Raw genomic sequence first — 16,723 nt, 5'->3', positions numbered from 1 at the left:
TAAAAGGACTAAAAGCTTCCCACTGAGCTAGGGAGCTGGGCTGAGGATTTGTTTGTACTTTAGCTCCAGATCTCATCAGGTCCCTGCCTGGGGGTGGTAGTGCCTAAAGCATTGGGCAGAACCAAGACAACCCCTACACCACACTGTCAGCCTGGCCCCCTAGGTTAGCTTGTTTTTCCAGGGCATAAACGAATTTTATGGAGAAATAAAATGCACAATAATAAAGGAAGGGGGGGATGATGTTTTCACAGGCCCACATTTTATCCAAAGGGGCTGTGATTTGGCATCCCTGGCTCGAATATGAAATTATTACACACAAATTGACTCTCGGTGTCTCTGATGCTCCCTAGGATGATTGCTTCTATAACTTATGGAGACAGCTGAGCGTTTGTATTCAAGTGATCACATAAATTAATATCCATATGTGGAAACGGTGCGCCGGGAGCCAGCCTGGTTCCAGAACGCATTCCTTGTAATGACCCTTGTAGCTGAGCAGAAATGCCTGGACAGAGCTCAGAATGAGGGTCTCCTCAGGGCTCAGAGGAATCTGGACTCAAACAAACGCACGAAATGGGCTTCAAAGCAGAGAAGAACCAAGCATTCTTTTTAGCCACGACGTCCTCAGAGGGGATAAATGGAACTGCTTTATCGATTTCGTGTGTGTGTGTGTGTGTGTGTGAGTGTGTGTGTGTGTGTGTGTGTGTTTCCATGCTGGAGATAAAAACCAGAGCTTTGCACCTGCTAAGCGTACTCTAGCACTGAGCCACCCCCCTCCCCAGCTCTCCCTGTCTTTTAATTTGCAAAAAAATAAATAAATAAACAAATAAGCACGGGTCTTAAAATTTAATGTTCTGCCCCTCAGGCATGGGTTCAGCCCAAATTCTAATTATATGTGTGGAAGCCAAGGCCTCCCAGTCCTATGCTTGCCAAAAGCTCTTAGGCTCCTACGTGACAGGACACAAAATTATTCCTTTCTCCCTTGGAGATTGCCAACACCATGTCAAAGGAGTGACAAGGATGGTGACAGCACCCACAGGACTTGTGGATGGCTTTGCAATGGGCAGGGTGAAGGATGACAGGTAGAAAACACTGCAGAAGCCAGGCATTGACGGCTCACACCTGTAATCCTAGCTATTCAGGAAGCTGAGATCTGAGGATCATGGTTCAAAGCCAGCCAGTAGGAAGTCTGTGAGATTCTTATCTTCAATTAACCACGAATGGATCTGTGGCTGAAGTGGTAGAGTGCTAGCCTTGAGTGAAAGAGCTCAGAGACTCTGCCCAGATCCTGAGTCCAAACCACACAACCGGAAGGAAAAAAAAAAGAAAGAAAAGAAAAATACTGTATAGGTGACAAAAGTCACACAGGTAAGGCCACAGGACACAGGCAGGCAGAGCTGTATGAACTAAGGCCCAAAGTCCCACAAAGGCCCAAATCAACAAGTACTTAATGAGTAGAAACACAAAAGAAAAATCTGCATTACTCACTCACTCATTCAGTCATTCATTCACTGGTTTGTGCACTCATTCATTCATTCACTCACCGATTCACTCTTTCATCTATTCATTTATTCACTCATTCATTCATTTATTCACTCATTAGTTCATTCACTCATTCATCCACTAACTTGTTCATCTATTCACACATTCATTTCACTCACACATTTACTCATTCATTCACTTATTCATTCGTTATGCTTTCTGTGTTCTTGTATACCTGCAAAGCTCTACAGAAAGAATTCTGCCAGGCTCCAGTGGCTCACACCTGTAATCCTAGCTACTCAGGAGGCTGAGATCTGAGGATCAAGGTTCAAAGCCAACCCAGGCAGGAAAGTCCATGAGACTTTTATCTCAAAAAAACAAAGGGTGGCTCAAGCAGTAAAGCACTACCCTTGAGCAAAAGGAGCTCAAGACAGAAACCAAGCCCCAGGACTGGCAAAAAGAAAAAGAATCCTGAAGGGTGACAGCCAGCAAAGCCTTCTCACAAAGTGTGTGTGCGTAATTCCATTCAGTTCTTTCTAGGGCCTTTCAACAAGAGGGAGATTTAAAACCTTAAAGGTGATGGATGGTCCCAGTGCATGCACTCAATGGGAAAGGACAAATATGAACGGTTCCTATAGACTACACCATGTCCTCCTGTTCTTCCTACCAACACAGGTGGCAGCCAATAAGCCTCATTCTTGGCTAAATTGAATAACAAGTGTTTCAAGGCTTTTTTATATCTAAAGCTGAATAAGGATCGCGCCTTCTTGCTGCCTCTACCCTCTTCTTTCATCGCGTCGCTCGTCTCCCCTCCACCGAGCTCTCCATGGACCCCAACTGCGCCTGCGCCGCTGGCGGCTCGTGCACCTGCGCTGGCTCCTGCAAGTGCAAAGAGTGCAAATGCACCTCCTGCAAGAAGAGCTGCTGCTCCTGCTGCCCGGTGGGCTGTGCCAAGTGTGCCCAGGGCTGTGTGTGCAAAGGAGCAACTGAGAAGTGCAGCTGCTGTGCCTGATGTGGGGGTGCCCTGCTCACACGTGTAAATAGTGATTTGTATGTCTCAAGTTCGGTTTTTCACTCAACCCTTACCTGTTTCCCACTGCCTTTTTTGTATGAAGTTAATGCATGGTAATAAATGTCATTGACTTGAAAAAAAAAAAAAAAGCTGAATAAGGCCTGGCATAGTGACATATCCCTGTAATCCCTACAGTCAGGAAACAGAGGCAGAGTAATGGAGCATTCCAGGCCAGCCTGGGCTACCCAGAGAGACCTTGTCTTTAAAAAACCAAAAAGCTGGGCTGGGAAGGTGGCTCAGTGGTAGAGTGCTTGCCTTGAATGCCTGAGGCCCTGGGTTCGATTCCCCAGTACCACATAAGCAAAAAGAAAAAAGCCGGAAGTGGTGCTATGGCTCAAGTGGTAAGAGCACTAGCCTTGAGCTGAAGAGCTGAGGGACAGCGCCCAGGCCCAGAGTTCAGGCCCCACAACCGGACCCAAAAAAAAAAAAAAAAAAACCAAAAAGCTGCCAGGGACCAGTGGCTCACACCTATAATCCTAGCTACTCAGGAGGCTAAGATCTGAGGATCATGATTCAAACCCAGCCAGGGCAGGAAAGTCCATGAGACTCTTATCTCTACCAAAAAAAAAGCCAAAAGTAGAGCCATAAGTCAAGTTGTTGAGCTCTAGCACAGAGTGAAAAACCTAAGAAATAGCATCTAGGCACTGAGTTCAAGCCCTAGTACCAGCACAGAGAGAGAGAGAGAGAGAGAGAGAGAGAGAGAGAGAGAGAGAGAGAGAGAGAGAGAGAGAGAGAGAGCTAAATAAACATGGGGAGTGCATCTCCTTCATTCACACACACACACACACACACACACACACACACACACACACACACACACACACATCTTAGTTTTCCTCTCTCCACCCTCCCTACCTATCTCACCAACTTTCATTTGGCCTTTACCAGGGGGAAAGTAGACTTTAAGAAATCATAGTAGAGCCGGGCGCTGGTGGCTCACGCCTGTAATCCTAGCTGCTCAGGAGGCTGAGATCTGAGGATAGCGGTTCAAAGCCAGCCCGGGCAAGAGAGACCGTGAGACTCCTATCTCCAATAAACCACCAGAAAGCCGGAAGTGGCGCTGTAGCTCAAGTGGTAGAGCACTGGCCTTGAGCTGAAGAGCTGAGGGACAGCGCCCAGGCCCAGAGTTCAAGCCCCACAGCCGACCAAAAAAAAACAAAAACAAAAAAGAAATCATAGTAGAAAGCTGGGCATCAGTGACTAGTGACTCATGCCTGTAATCCTAGCTACTCAGAGGGCTGAGATCTGGGGATCGTGGTTTGAAGCCAGCCCAGGTAGGATGTTCTGTGAGACTCATGTCCAATTAACCACCAGAAAGCCAGATGTGGAGCTGGGGGTCAAAGTGGTAGAATGCTAGCCTTGAGCCAAAGAGCTCAGACACCGTGCCCAGGACCTAACTTCAAGCCCCATAGCAGACAAAAACAAAACAAAACAACAAAAAAAAAACCTGTTTGTACTGTTGCCTGTTTCTGTGGTGTAAATACTCCCACCAGGGCCAATTTCAGGCTACCAACTGACTGCATAGCTGCCTGCACAGTTGGGAAGAGATGGGCACATTGGCCCACGAGTACCAGCAGCAGCTTGGAATGAATGCACTGGGAAGGAAAAAAGGGAAGCAGGATGGTGATCCTAAGGTCAAGTCTCCCTCTGTTCTGGGTCATACTGACCCTGACAGATCCTAAACCACAGAGCTGCCCTGGTTCCCCTAGGATCTCCCAGGAGAGGTAGAGATTCAAAGGTGCAAAATCCCAGCTCTACCTCAGCCCTTTCTCCTAATGTACCTTTCAAAGGCACCAACCAGAAGCCACACACTGCCAGCAACTTAATTGTGATTTCTTTCAAAAGCTTATGCCTTTTCACAGTCCAGTATTTTATAATACAAAAATGGGCATCAAAATTCCTTCCCACTAAGAATCAACAGGAAAATGAGAGCTGGAGAAGTGAGTAAGGTGGAAAAATTGATTTGCAATTGCAATATCCACAGCAAAGTCCTGAATAGCACCTGCATGAGCCCTGCACGTCTGCCAGGGACTTGGATGTTTCTAGAATGGTGTACATTTTCCCTCTGGGCACTTTGCATGGGAGCCAAGAAGGCTATGTGGCAGACTGTGATACCAAGCCCCAGAAGCAGGAGCTGGCGACAAGCCCTACCAGGCCTGCCCTCCCTCTTCATCTCCTTGCAGACCCCAACCAGGCAGGCCCCATTCTTTTGACCTCAGGTCTAGAGCTGCATGTTTGCTCTTTGTACAAGGTGCTGCAGTAAATGCATGGTTACCCAGCAGACTCAATCCCCAGGCCCACTACATCCCCACCCTGGCAGAAGTACATGTCTCAGTTCCATGGATGGGCCTGGGGGCTTCAGCAACAAGACACTGTCAACAACAGGCTGCATAGGTGATTGAGGACCCATGAGAATAGAAGGGAACTGGAAAACTCCCATCACCTATTAATGTCACTGTAATGTCATAGCACAATGTATGTTTGTGGGAATGCTCCTGAAAACAAGCCTACTGTGCTGCCACTTGGGTAAAAGTATAACATGAGTTCAGCATGGTGGTGAACAACCCATACTCCCAGTGCTTGAGAGGCAGAGACAGGAAGATCCGAGTTGGAGGCTGGCCTGGACTTCAGCAAGCACTAGGGTTTTATGTCCCACAATAAATCACTTGCTCAGTACATTATATATCAGACATAATCAATAATGTAAGTAATATAAAGTGAATAGGATCAAGCCAGGCACTAGTGGCTCACACCTATAATCCTAGTTACTCAGGAGGCTGAGATCTGAGGACCATAGTTCAAAACTAGACCAGGCAGCAAAATTTGTGAGAATCTTATCTCCAATTAACCACAAAAAGACAGAAATAGAGCTGTGGCTCAAGTGATAGAGTGCCAATCTTGAGTGAAAAAAGCTCAGGAACAGCGCCCAGGCCCTGAGTTCAAGCCCCAGGACTGGCACAAAAAGAAAGGAAGGAAGGAAGGAAGAGAGGGGGGGAGAGAGAGAGAGAGAGAAAGGAAGGAAGGAAGGAAGGAAGGAAGGAAGGAAGGAAGGAAGGAAGGAAGGAAGGAAGGAAGGAAGGAGAATAGGATCCTTAAGCCAAAATAAACAACACAGAAAAAGAATCCTGAAAGTTTAATGGGGAAAGTAAGTCAGACTCCAATGGCTCATGCCTATAATCCTAGCTACTCAGGAGGCTGAGATCTGAGAATTGTGGTTCAAAGCTTGGGCAGGAAAGTCTGTGAGACTTTCATCTCCAAGTAACCACCCAAAAAAGCTGGAAGTTGAGCTATGGCTCAAGTTGTAGAGCACCAGCCTTGAGCAAAGGAAGGTCAGGGATAGCACTGAGGCCCTGAGTTCAAGCCCCAGGACCAGCACCAAAATAAAAAGTCCTCTCCCATCAAGGCTTTGCCTTATTTGAGAAGGAGAATCTTTCCTAGAGATTTCTCTTTACCTCTCATTGACCAACACTGAGCCACAGGACCACCATTAGGAATCTAGGAATTGAGAATTTTATTATTAGGCCCCTATGATAGAAAATGAGAAGAAGAGAGGGAATCAAATGGGAAGTTAAAGAGATTAATTTGAGGACTTGCCTGACCTTAGCTCTGTTATCTCTCTCACTACTTTACATTGTGAGAGGAAAGGGGCCCTGTGCTTATATATATGCCAGAGCCAAGGAAGATGGCAGCTTCTTTCTTAGATATTACTAAGGTTTTGTGGAAGAGTTAGAGTGCTGAGAACTACTCAAAAGAAGGGAGACAGCTGGGCGCTGGTGGCTCACACCTGTAATTCTAGCTACTCAGGAGGCTCAGATCTGAGGATTGCGGTTCAAAACCAGCCCAGGCAGAACAGTCTGTGAGACTCTTCCCTCCAATAAACTAGTCAGAAAAGCCAGAAGTGGAACTGTGGCTCAAGTGGTAGAGCACTAGCCTTGAGCAAAAAAACTTAGGGACAATACCCAGGCCCTGAGTTCAAGACCCAGAACTAGTAAACAAAACAAAACAAAAAATTTAAAAGGAAGACAAAGTATTAAGAATGCATGGTAGCCAAGGGAAAGGGAGTAATGTAATTCACACCCTAACAAACTATCAATTACCAGGCATCTACTACTAAGAACTGTTTTCAGACTCAGACATTGGAAGTGTCTGCAAACTAGAATATAAAAGATTACATTAAGATGGGAATGAAGAAAAATGTCCGTGGAAAGTGGGCAAGAAAATAAACCAGAAAACCAAAGCAGAGATGTTAATCTTGGGAAGACAGCCCTAGGATTGGGTGTGAGAACAAGGCATTTAGACTCTGCTAGTAACAAAAGCAATCCTCCCTTCCCCTCTGGCCCAGCCAGGATGAAGATGGTCAGGCCTCACAGCTTTGTTTCTGGGTGGCTCCTTTCAGAAGACATAAAGGGTTGAGAAAAAGAAAACTAAAAGGGTCAGGCACTGGTGGCTCATGCCTGTAGTCCTAGCTAATCCAGAAGCTGAAATATGAGGATTAAGGTTCAAAGTTAGCCCAGGCAGAAAAATCTATGAAACATTGTGTGTGTGTGTGTGTGTGTGTGTGTGAGAGAGAGAGAGAGAGAGAGAGAGAGAGAGAGAGAGAGAGAGAGAGAGAGAGAGAGAGAGAGAGAGAGAGAGAGTGTCCTGGAGCTTAAACTCAAGGCCTACATGCTGTCCTGAGCTCTCTTTTTTTTTTTGGTCGGTCATGGGGCTTGAATTCTGGGCTTGGGTGCTGTCCCTAGCTCTTCAGCTCAAGGGGAGCGCTCTACCACTTGACCACAGTACCACTTCCGGTTTTCTGGTCGTTTATTGGAGATAAGAGTCTCACACACTTCCCTGCCCTGGCTGGCTTTGAACCACAATCCTCAGATCTCAGCCTCCTGAGTAGCCAGGACTACAGGCCTGAGCCACCAGCACCCAGTTTGCCCCTGAGCTTTCTTGCTCTAAGATAGCACTCTACCTGTTGAGCTACAGCTTCACCTCTGGCTTTTTTAGTAGTTAATTGGAGGTAAGAGTCTTACAGACGTTCCTACCTGGGCTGGCTTCAAACCAGGATCCTTAGGTCTCAGCCTCCTGAGTAGCTAGGATTACAGGCATGAGCCACTGGTGCTCAGCTCATGAGACTCTTATTTCTAATTAATCACCAAAAAGCCAAAACTAGAGGTGTGGTTTAAGTGGCAGAGCACCATCCTTGAGTGAAAGAGTTATTCAAGGACAAGAGGCCCTGACCCTGAGTTCAAGACCCAGGACCTTTTAAAAAACTAAAAGGATGACAGAGCTCCTTAGGACACGCACTGCAGTGGAAGAAGAGATTCGGGTTTTTATCCTGGTTCCATACTTCCTAGATTTCCTAAACTTAGGAGGATTGACCCCTAGATGAAGGGGAAATTATGACTGTTACCTGTAAATGACAGAAAACCCAGGTCAAAGTGATATAAGAAAAGCATGCAAATTCATTGGCACCTGGAACCGAAACAACCTGGGACAGGGCTTGCTTCATGTTCAAGAGGATCCAGGAGCTCAAATTTACATTCTGTCACCTAATACTTTGATGTTTCCATTCTCGGCCTGCCAATCAGGCTAAGCCTATAGCCTCTCATTTTTGGCAACCCCGCCCCCGCCCCACCCCCAGCAAAAGTGTGGTTCTCTTTTTCACTAGAAACAGCAAGTTCATTTTGAATTGTTTCTGGGACACTGGGTTACACATCCACTTCTGACCCAACCGTAATTGTCAGGGTTAGGGAAAGGGTAGTTTCATGTGTTCCACGCACCTGACTTCTGTCCCCTCCCCCTTCCCCATAAGATGAAGTCTCTCACAAGGCATAGATTAAAAGTCAGAGGGCAGTACCGCCCCCAAACAAAGTGTGAGCAATGCATCCAGGAGGACCAAATGTCCAACAGGCAAAGCCAAAGCTGTCTATTAACAGTGCTTCCAAGAAACTGCCAAAAGAGCCATAAACATCCAAACCTCCCAATCAATCAACAGCTGCCGTTCACAGGCATCCAGCTCCATCCAGTTGTGGGGATTAGAACTCTGGCTACTTCCAGCCTTGTCAAAGAGAATGCCAGAAAGTCTGAGCTGAAAAGCCCTTGGCAATCACCCCCTCCACCCTCCCTTAACTCAGCAGGCTCAGAGCCTAAGCGTGCAGGGCGATGACCTGGAACAGGAGTAGCACAGACTCAGCCTGGCAGCCTGGCTGGCCGCTCACTTCCTGCAGCCTGCTGGAGAAAGGTTTATAACGCACTCAGCTGAACGCAGGAAATTGTCACTAGCCATGGGAAGAATTTCTGGCTAGCCTACTGAGATGCTCAGTGAAGAGTATCTCTCTGGAAAGAAAATCCTCTTGCATTAAAGGAAGCCAAGCTACACAAAGGGCTACAGCTACACAGCCCCTACGGGCTGGAGCACAGCCAGTCCTGGGGCTTGAACTCAGGGTCTAGACAACAGTCTCTGAGCTTTTTTGCTCAAGGCTAGCACTCTACCATTTGAGCCGCAGCTCCATTTCTGGCGCTTTTTTTGGGGGGGGGGGGAGTGCTTAATTGAAGATAATCGTCTCACAGACTTTCCTGCCTGGGCTGGTTTTGACTCGTGATCCTCAGATCTCAGCCTCCTGAGTAGCTAGTAATAGATTGCAAGTGTGAGCCACCAGCACCCAGCAGGTCAAGCATTTCTCCATGCCAGACTGGCTCAGGCCAAGGAGAACATCACAAAACATACAACACTGAGAAAAGATTGGGTGAAAGAGCTCAGAGGCTCCACACACCTTCCAGATTCCAGTAACCTGCTGGCCACTGGGCATGCTTCCGGCGCGTTCCCCAACACGACCACATGTACCTTTCACGTTGCCATCATAACGGAAATTGCATCTCTCACCTGGCTTTTTTTTTTTCATCTTTCCTTCACTGACTACCATCCAGGCCTGGCATTACCATTTCTCAGAAATTTGGGGACATACTTAGGAAGTTTATCTGGGCAATGTACTCATGTCCGGCACCCAAGTTTTTCGTGTTGCAATTTCATTAGAGACTGCCTTTGTAGCCACTGGTTTCTCTCTCTCTCTCTCTCTCTCTCTCTCTCTCTCTCTCTCTCTCTCTCTCTCTCTCTCTCTCTCTCTCTCTCTCTCTCTCTCTCTCTCTCTCTCTCTCTCTCTGCCTTTTTCTGCCTCTCTTTTTTTGTTTTTTGTTTTAAAGACTCAAGTAGGAACACCAAAATGCCCAGAGCCTAAGGAATTTGGAAAGATTATCATGATTACTTAAGCAAGGACTTTCTGAAACTCCCAGGCAGTAAGAAAGAGACAGAAACTTCTAAACTTATAACCCTTCAGCAACTAGTTAGATAAGTACCGGCCTGAGCAAACAGAACAAACAGGGGCAGCATTTCTCCCATTAACCCTTTCAAGGCCTACAAAGCACATGCTAGAGGCCTTTGAAAGTCGGGGGGGGGCGGGGGCGGGGGGGAATTCTGCTACTCTATAATTTACCAAGATAAGCCTGCATTCCTTAAGTAAAAGTTCATGAACCAGTTTTTTCTACAACTGTGGCTACTTCTTTACTCTCAGGTCCTCCACAAGCAATCCTGCTTGCCAGTCACCAGTGCAATGGGACAGAGAAGGCTAGACCTGGTGACCATTCTGGTCTAGACACTCAAGTGAGCTTTCTATGACTCCTCTGGGTCTGAAGGACACATGACAGGAAGCCTCAAGGTATATCATGCAGAGATTTATCAGGAACAGGAACTATAGGAGATCCATCTCTCCTTTTCCAATCCCACGGACAGGGACTGAGGTGGGGGTGGCTACTGGCCTGTGCCTAGACATGTTGCTTAAGAGTACTGAGGGCCGTGTCAGCACATAACCGCAAGGAACCTCTGCTTTCGATTTTCCCTCGAATTTGCACAAAAGGACGACAGAGCTGAGCACGGGTGACTTACAAATGTAAGCTACTCTGGAGGCTGAGATCTGAAGATCCTGGCTCAAGGTTAGCTCAGACAGAAAAGTCCACGAGACTCTTTATCTCCCAGTAGCCAGAAATGAAGCTGTGGCTCAAGTGGTAGAGCACCAGCCTTGAGCCAAAAAGCTAAGGGACAGTACTCAGGCCCTGAGTTCAAGCCCCAGTCCCAGCACCAAAAGAAAGAAACATAAAATGAAATAAAAGTGTTTTCAAATTCTGGAAGTAACCCTTACAATATAAGAGGACACCAGAAGAGGAAGGAGTCATATATTTCCCAAGAATTGACGGTCCCTGTGGGCCTAGCCAATCCTGGGCCAGGGGAAGAAGCCGTGCTTAATGTGCACCTCTGCAGGCTTCCTGCCAAGGGATTCACCTCAAACCAGCCCTCTGAAACTCCAGACCCTTCAAGAGTCTCTAGGGGCCTTAAAACCCACCACCTGGGACCACCCCCCCCAACCCACCTGGCCCCATCACTATTCCTAGTCCTATGGGCAAAGGGGGTCAATGTCATTCAAGTAATTTCTTCGCGAACACAAGATGGCAGCCTTAAATAAATGCAACCCTGCGCAGCTTTTAATCTTACACATCATTAAATTCCTAATTTACACATTATGTTTTCGTGGGCCAACCCATAACTCATTAGTGTTGAACTCACGAGGTATAAAGACCAACGCACGAGGGGCGCTGGAGTGCTGTCACCTGCCTGGGTTAACAGTGCCTGCAGAGGGGGTCAGAGAGGAAGAGGGTCAGAGAGGGGCATAGGGAAGCCGGCCAGGCTGAGGCCCCCGGTGTGGAAATGCCCAAGGTGACAGATCCCGTGTCACAGGCCATGTTCACAGTGATGCTAGCCGGAAAGAACCCAGGTCCGCTCCCTCCTCCTCTCCAGGGGCTGGAAGGCCTGAGCAAGCGAGAGCATACACACACACACACACACACACACACACACACACACACACACACACACACACACACACACACACACACACACACACACACACACTTAGGGTGGCAGTGCGGGGCTCTGAGCTGCACAGGCCTCCTTGGCAGACATTTTCCTATGGGAGGATTTCAAACGAGCCATGAAAGCCAGAAACTACACGGGTTACAAACTCCGGAATCCCTGGCCGGTCTTGGCCTCTATCCCCTCCTCCGGCCCAGGGTCTCCTCCTCTGGGCCTCCGGGCCAGAAACCCACCAGAAAGGCAAAGCATACACACCAAGGGCGCTGAAAGGAAAGGGAGGGGTTGGTCAGAGAGACTGTTTTGATCATAGGAGATCAAGGATGGCTCCTTCTTTCCTGGGGACCTGTGGGCCAGTGCTGCACACTGGGGCCGCCCAGGGTGATTTGAAGAGCGCAGGCTTTGAGGCCCGTCCAGATCAGATTGGGGAGCGGAGTGGCCGGTCACGAAGATCATCAAGCATTTGAGGCTAGCCTCAGTGGTCCACTCCAGGGAAGATCGAGTAGGGAGTTGGGGGTCACTAGGGAGCAGCTGATCCCCTCAGGCCACGGCCTGGGCTCACCCTAAAAAAAAAAAAAAAGAAAAGAAGGAGGAGGAGGAGGAGGTTGCTGCCTGAATGGTCTTGAGGTCTAAAGGAAATGATCAGCTCCGGAGGAAAGCCCCAGGCGGGAGTACGGAGGACAGCTGTTCCTAGCGAGAAAGGCCGGGGCTGTCACGGCCCTGCGCTGCGGGGCCAGGCCCTCCAGGATCAGAGCTTTCCCAGCCAAAAGCCAACTCCACACCGCGGGCGGAGTAGGAGGGAGGAGGCTGGGCGGGCGCCCCGCCCTCGCCGCCCGCGGTCACAGGGGCAATTACACTCCTCGCTGCAGACGGTTACCAGCTCGCCCGCGCATCCCTCAGCGCTCCCCTCCCTCCTCCGCGCAACTGCTCGCTCCATCTTAGCCACGGCCCTGCGGGTGCCGGGGGAAGGGGGGAGGCGGGGAACGGGAAGCGCAGCGGAGGCCAGCGGCCTAGGGGGATCCCCCGAGGCTCCTCCCTCACTGCAGGCACCCGGAGATCGCGCCCTACCAGCACCACTGCCTAGGAAGCTATTTCCGCGATCGCGAAAAGGGCAATCAGAACCTTACTGCAGACTACAAGATCCTAACAATTGCGCTTCGATCTGCGTGCAACCCTGCCTCCAGCCCACACAGCTACCCTCACGTCCCCGATCTCAGGCCTTTGCCAGATCTCTCTGGCGACCCCCCTGGAATACTTTCCTATCCCACCCACCCCCACGCCTACACCTCTAGCCGGAAACCTCCAAGGCCTTTACTCTGTTTGGCATCCCCGGCAGCAAGTAAACAGTCCCCCTCCCGCCCCCTACGGTTTATACAATTCCGGAAGGTGTCTTTGAAGCTGTGAATGAAAACTCAGGCTTTGGATTAAGGGTTTCATTTTCAACTAGCTGCATAGTTTGAAGCAAATTTCTTCACCTCAGTTTCCATATCCGCAAAATGGGAGACAAGATGCCTATATAAGTGTGACTGCTTGCTTTAAGGAGCTAGACGGACAAACATGTGAAATGCATTTAGCACAATGGCCGGGTGGTCAGCATTGTTATTACCGCGTGGTCAGAACTGCGGCGACATTAAAAGTGAGATGACTTCCCACCCCCACCCCCACCCCCAACCCTGGGGTAAGCTCCGCTGGAGTTCTGGAACTCCGCTTACAAAATGAGGTGAGCTCAAGCCCTCGGCTAGGCCTGAAGGGAGGACAGAGGAGGTGAGGGGCAACCAACCAAGCGAATCATTCAGCCTTCCGCCTTTGCAAATGAATAGGGCTCTGTCTCCAGCTTCCGCCATTCTAAAGGCAGGTCTGAACCGCCTAAGGCTTAAACCTGGCACAGCGGTAAATTTAGCCTGAAGGCAGCGCCTCGTAAGGGGTGGGGGGGGGGGGGGAATGTCTCCTTGGAGGACGAAAAGGGAACAGGGTAAGAAAATGGAGTTGCCTCTGGGAAGGATAGAGAAAGGAAACGTTCAGGACCATTGGTGGACCGCTGACAAAAAAGAAATCGGACGCAAAAGAAGCCTCCCCAGAAATTGGGACACCGTGGGAGCAGTGCGAGACAGACTTCCCATCTGGGAAGGGCTGCCTACGGGTAATTGGGTTTGCTCGAGTTGCCTCTATAATTAATAAGTGATTTGACTTGGAGATTGGAAATAGACATTGAAAGGAAGCCGCGGGCGGAGGGGTGTGAAGCCCCAGAACCTCCCTCCAAAATCCAATGACCGAGATGGAGAACGGTCTGAAGAACATAACAAATGTGATAATACTGGCATCCAACCTTCCAGTGTTTGAGTAATTCGTTGCTTAGCTACTTTGGATAGGCCATTATTTTGCAAACTGGAAACATTTGCAAGTGGTGATATTTTGCTCCTGCTTGACGCAGGGGCTGCAAACCTACCCGGCTCTGCTGAACTCTTCGAAATATATATGCATAAATTGTTCCTAATGAGACCATCTGTTTTTTATGGCCCCTCTGGAAGCAGGAGGAACCCGAAGACTGCTCCGTCTTGCAGAAATCTGTGGCCAGGCAGGCCTGGGAAATAAATAGGAGAGATTAGAACAGTGTGCGTGATTTTACAATACACAGACGACAGGTTCCGAGGTTGAGGTGTGTGCTTGGGTTCTCAAGGGTGGGGGGTCATTCAGGGTGACTCTAGGCTGCTCAGGGGAATTCAGTCTGGGGGCCTTCTTAAAGAGACTAGAGGAGGCTGCACTTGCTTTCATAGCATGCACAAATCTCAGGTTTTCACATCTGGGACATCGTCAGCATCACAACCCAAAAGGGGTGGCGGGCGGGCCTGTTACCTAGGTGTTGGATGGCCCCTGTGGAGGTGCAGGGAGCCGTCCTGAGCCTCGGAAGCTAAGGATGGGTGTCTCTCCATTCCACTCTCAGGTCAAAGCCCAGTGCTCACCAAAGGTTGGGTTTTCTGCTTCATGTCTTTGGCAGGCCCAGTGGCCAGGCCTGAGCCCACACCGAGGGTGGCAGGGCAAACACTGTTAATTGGAGCGGTGCAAAGTACGCTGTGACTACTCCTTTTTTGGGGGGGGGGAGAAGGGGGATTGGGTGCAGAAGTGGGCGGTGGGGGCTGCTTAATAATAGAGGGGCTGCCCTGGGGAGCCTCAGATATCGGTAACCCCCATGATTAATTCATAACTCTCCACTGAGCCTGGCACCGTCTCGGGTCTTTAATCGGTTCTGAATGTCAGCGAGGCTTCCCCGACAGCCTGAGCGCTGTCTTTTGAATGTGTTGAAAGTCGCTGAGCGCACACCAGGAGACAAAGTTGCCATCTGCTCCGGGGACCACGGCAACTGGGCGCTGGGAGGGGCCTTCCTCCTGCTGCTTTGGCTGCCCCGGGGCAGCCTCCTCTTCCCGATCTGACCCCCAAACCAACACTGTCCCTCCTGCAACACCCCGCCACCACCACCCCTCCCTAAGGTTCAAAGAATAGGCATGGTGGAAACTAGCTTGCTGAGAAGGAAAGCATGGAGTCTGGGTGCGCTCTGGGAGCTTTGTGGTCAGTCACCCAGCCCCAGGCCTATGCTAATAAGATTATAAACCCAGCTTGTATATGTGCGCAGACGTGGAAGGAGGGGTGCGGATAAAATGTGGAGATGGGGTAACTTGGTGGCGCGGGGAGGGAGGGGGTTGAGCCCCATGAGAACAAAGCTCCTGGCTGTCCACCTCCGAAGAGTTGCCCCGGCCGAAGTGACTGCCACCCAACCGTACACAGGAGGAGAGGAGGAAAGGAAGGCCAGATCTTTTAGAGAATGTAGAAGGGGCAAGGGAATGAAAAGAGGCTCAAGCTACAGTTAAACGTTCGGTTTTTCTATTTCGTAAGGGATGGGATCTGGAAGGTGGGCTAAGACAGATTCCACTAGGTTTTCTGGAAGACTTGGCTTCATGCATCCCCTCCCCCACCCCAGCCTTGCAGAGTGTGTGTGGACCCGCTACGGCTTCGCTACGGACTCGGAGCAGGACCGAGCTGCAGGGGGCAGCCGGCGTCCAGGGGTCTCCCTGCGGTGGGCCTGTGCTACCGCACTCCGGGACCCCGTGCGTAGCTTCTCTCCTCCAGACTGTAATTCCACACTCCTGCGAACGCTGAGGCTACGGAATCTTTTAAGAGAGTTGGAACTGCATCAGATGAGCACGCCGGGAGGTGAGATCGGGTAGGAAATAGCCCAATCTGAGTTGTGCACCGCCCCCAATCCCCCCTCCCAGCCGCCACACACACATAATTTACCCTCCCCCCCCTTCCCAGCGGCCACCTCCCCCACCCTCTTGATTCTTCAAGGTTTGCAGCCAGTCCTGGCATATGGTTTTGTTTCTGTGCGGCTGCTTTTTTTTTTTTTTTCAGACACGAAAATTGGACACGTGGAGAATTAGCCAGGCTAGAGAAGAGCTGGGTGCAGACGCAATGGTTTCCAGCATACAGCCAAGGCAGCTATTTCCCAGAGGGGCAGAGGTCTCCCTATACTGCAGGCACACCCCTCTGCCACCAGCGCCCCACCCCCTCCCAGGAGTCTGTGTGGGTTGCAATATTGGGAACCTCTTGCCCTACATCAGTCCAAGGTGAGACTGAGCTTCAGGCTAGCTATTTTTCCCTGGGAAGGTCCTGTCTCAGTGTTACCACTCTCAAGTAATGTTAAAAACCCCAAAGAGGCTTCCAGCACTCTCTGTCCTTTAGCAATTCTTCCTAGGCTGTGTGTTCCTAAACTGCTTGAAGGCCCCCACCCCATCCAGCAGTGCCTGCGGTCTGAATCGCCCCCTCCCCACCTGTCTCCCATATACACACACCTAAGGCCCCCAGACAGCTCTAAAATGGCAGCAACCACAGCTTTCGCGGCCACTTTCTCACTCTCCCAGCGGCCTTTGCATTTCACTGGAGCACATACACGTCAAGGAATCTCTCAGCCTATTTTTCCCAGAAGCTGATTTCCTTTTACTGGCTCCATGCAAGCTGCTGGAACTGTAGCCGTGCCTGTGGCTCCCGGTGCAGCTCTAGGTCTCCCTGAGGCGCTTGCAAGGCTGTGAATCTGCCTTCCCTTCCCTTCCTGCAAAGGTCAAGTTGCCTCTTTCTCTCTCCAGGGCCACTATTCAGTCCTGGCCTGCGGAACTCCTGTACCATAGCCTGAATTGTGAGGTGAGGGTCTGGAGTCAGGCACATGCTCAAAGGAGAAGTTGCACCCAAGCCAGGGAGCAGTACCTCGTGGAAGGAAA

The 16,723-nt window shown here is 49.9% G+C and overlaps 1 protein-coding gene across 1 annotated transcript; it reads left to right on the top strand.

Annotated features, from left to right (window-relative positions):
* The first annotated feature begins 2,243 nt into the window (after positions 1 to 2,243).
* On the top strand, positions 2,244 to 2,640 carry LOC138839658 (metallothionein-1E). The gene has a single exon (XM_070039231.1). The coding sequence runs from the start codon at positions 2,306 to 2,308 to the stop codon at positions 2,489 to 2,491; it is 186 nt and encodes a 61-aa protein (XP_069895332.1). The 5' UTR covers positions 2,244 to 2,305; the 3' UTR covers positions 2,492 to 2,640.
* Positions 2,641 to 16,723: the final 14,083 nt, after the last annotated feature.

This window comes from Dipodomys merriami, unplaced genomic scaffold (genome assembly GCF_024711535.1).
Source record: "Dipodomys merriami isolate MVZ:Mamm:240054 unplaced genomic scaffold, mDipMer1.0.p SCAF_3, whole genome shotgun sequence".
In the NCBI taxonomy this organism is placed as follows: domain Eukaryota; kingdom Metazoa; phylum Chordata; class Mammalia; order Rodentia; family Heteromyidae; genus Dipodomys; species Dipodomys merriami.
This window is presented reverse-complemented; position numbering and strand designations above follow the sequence as displayed.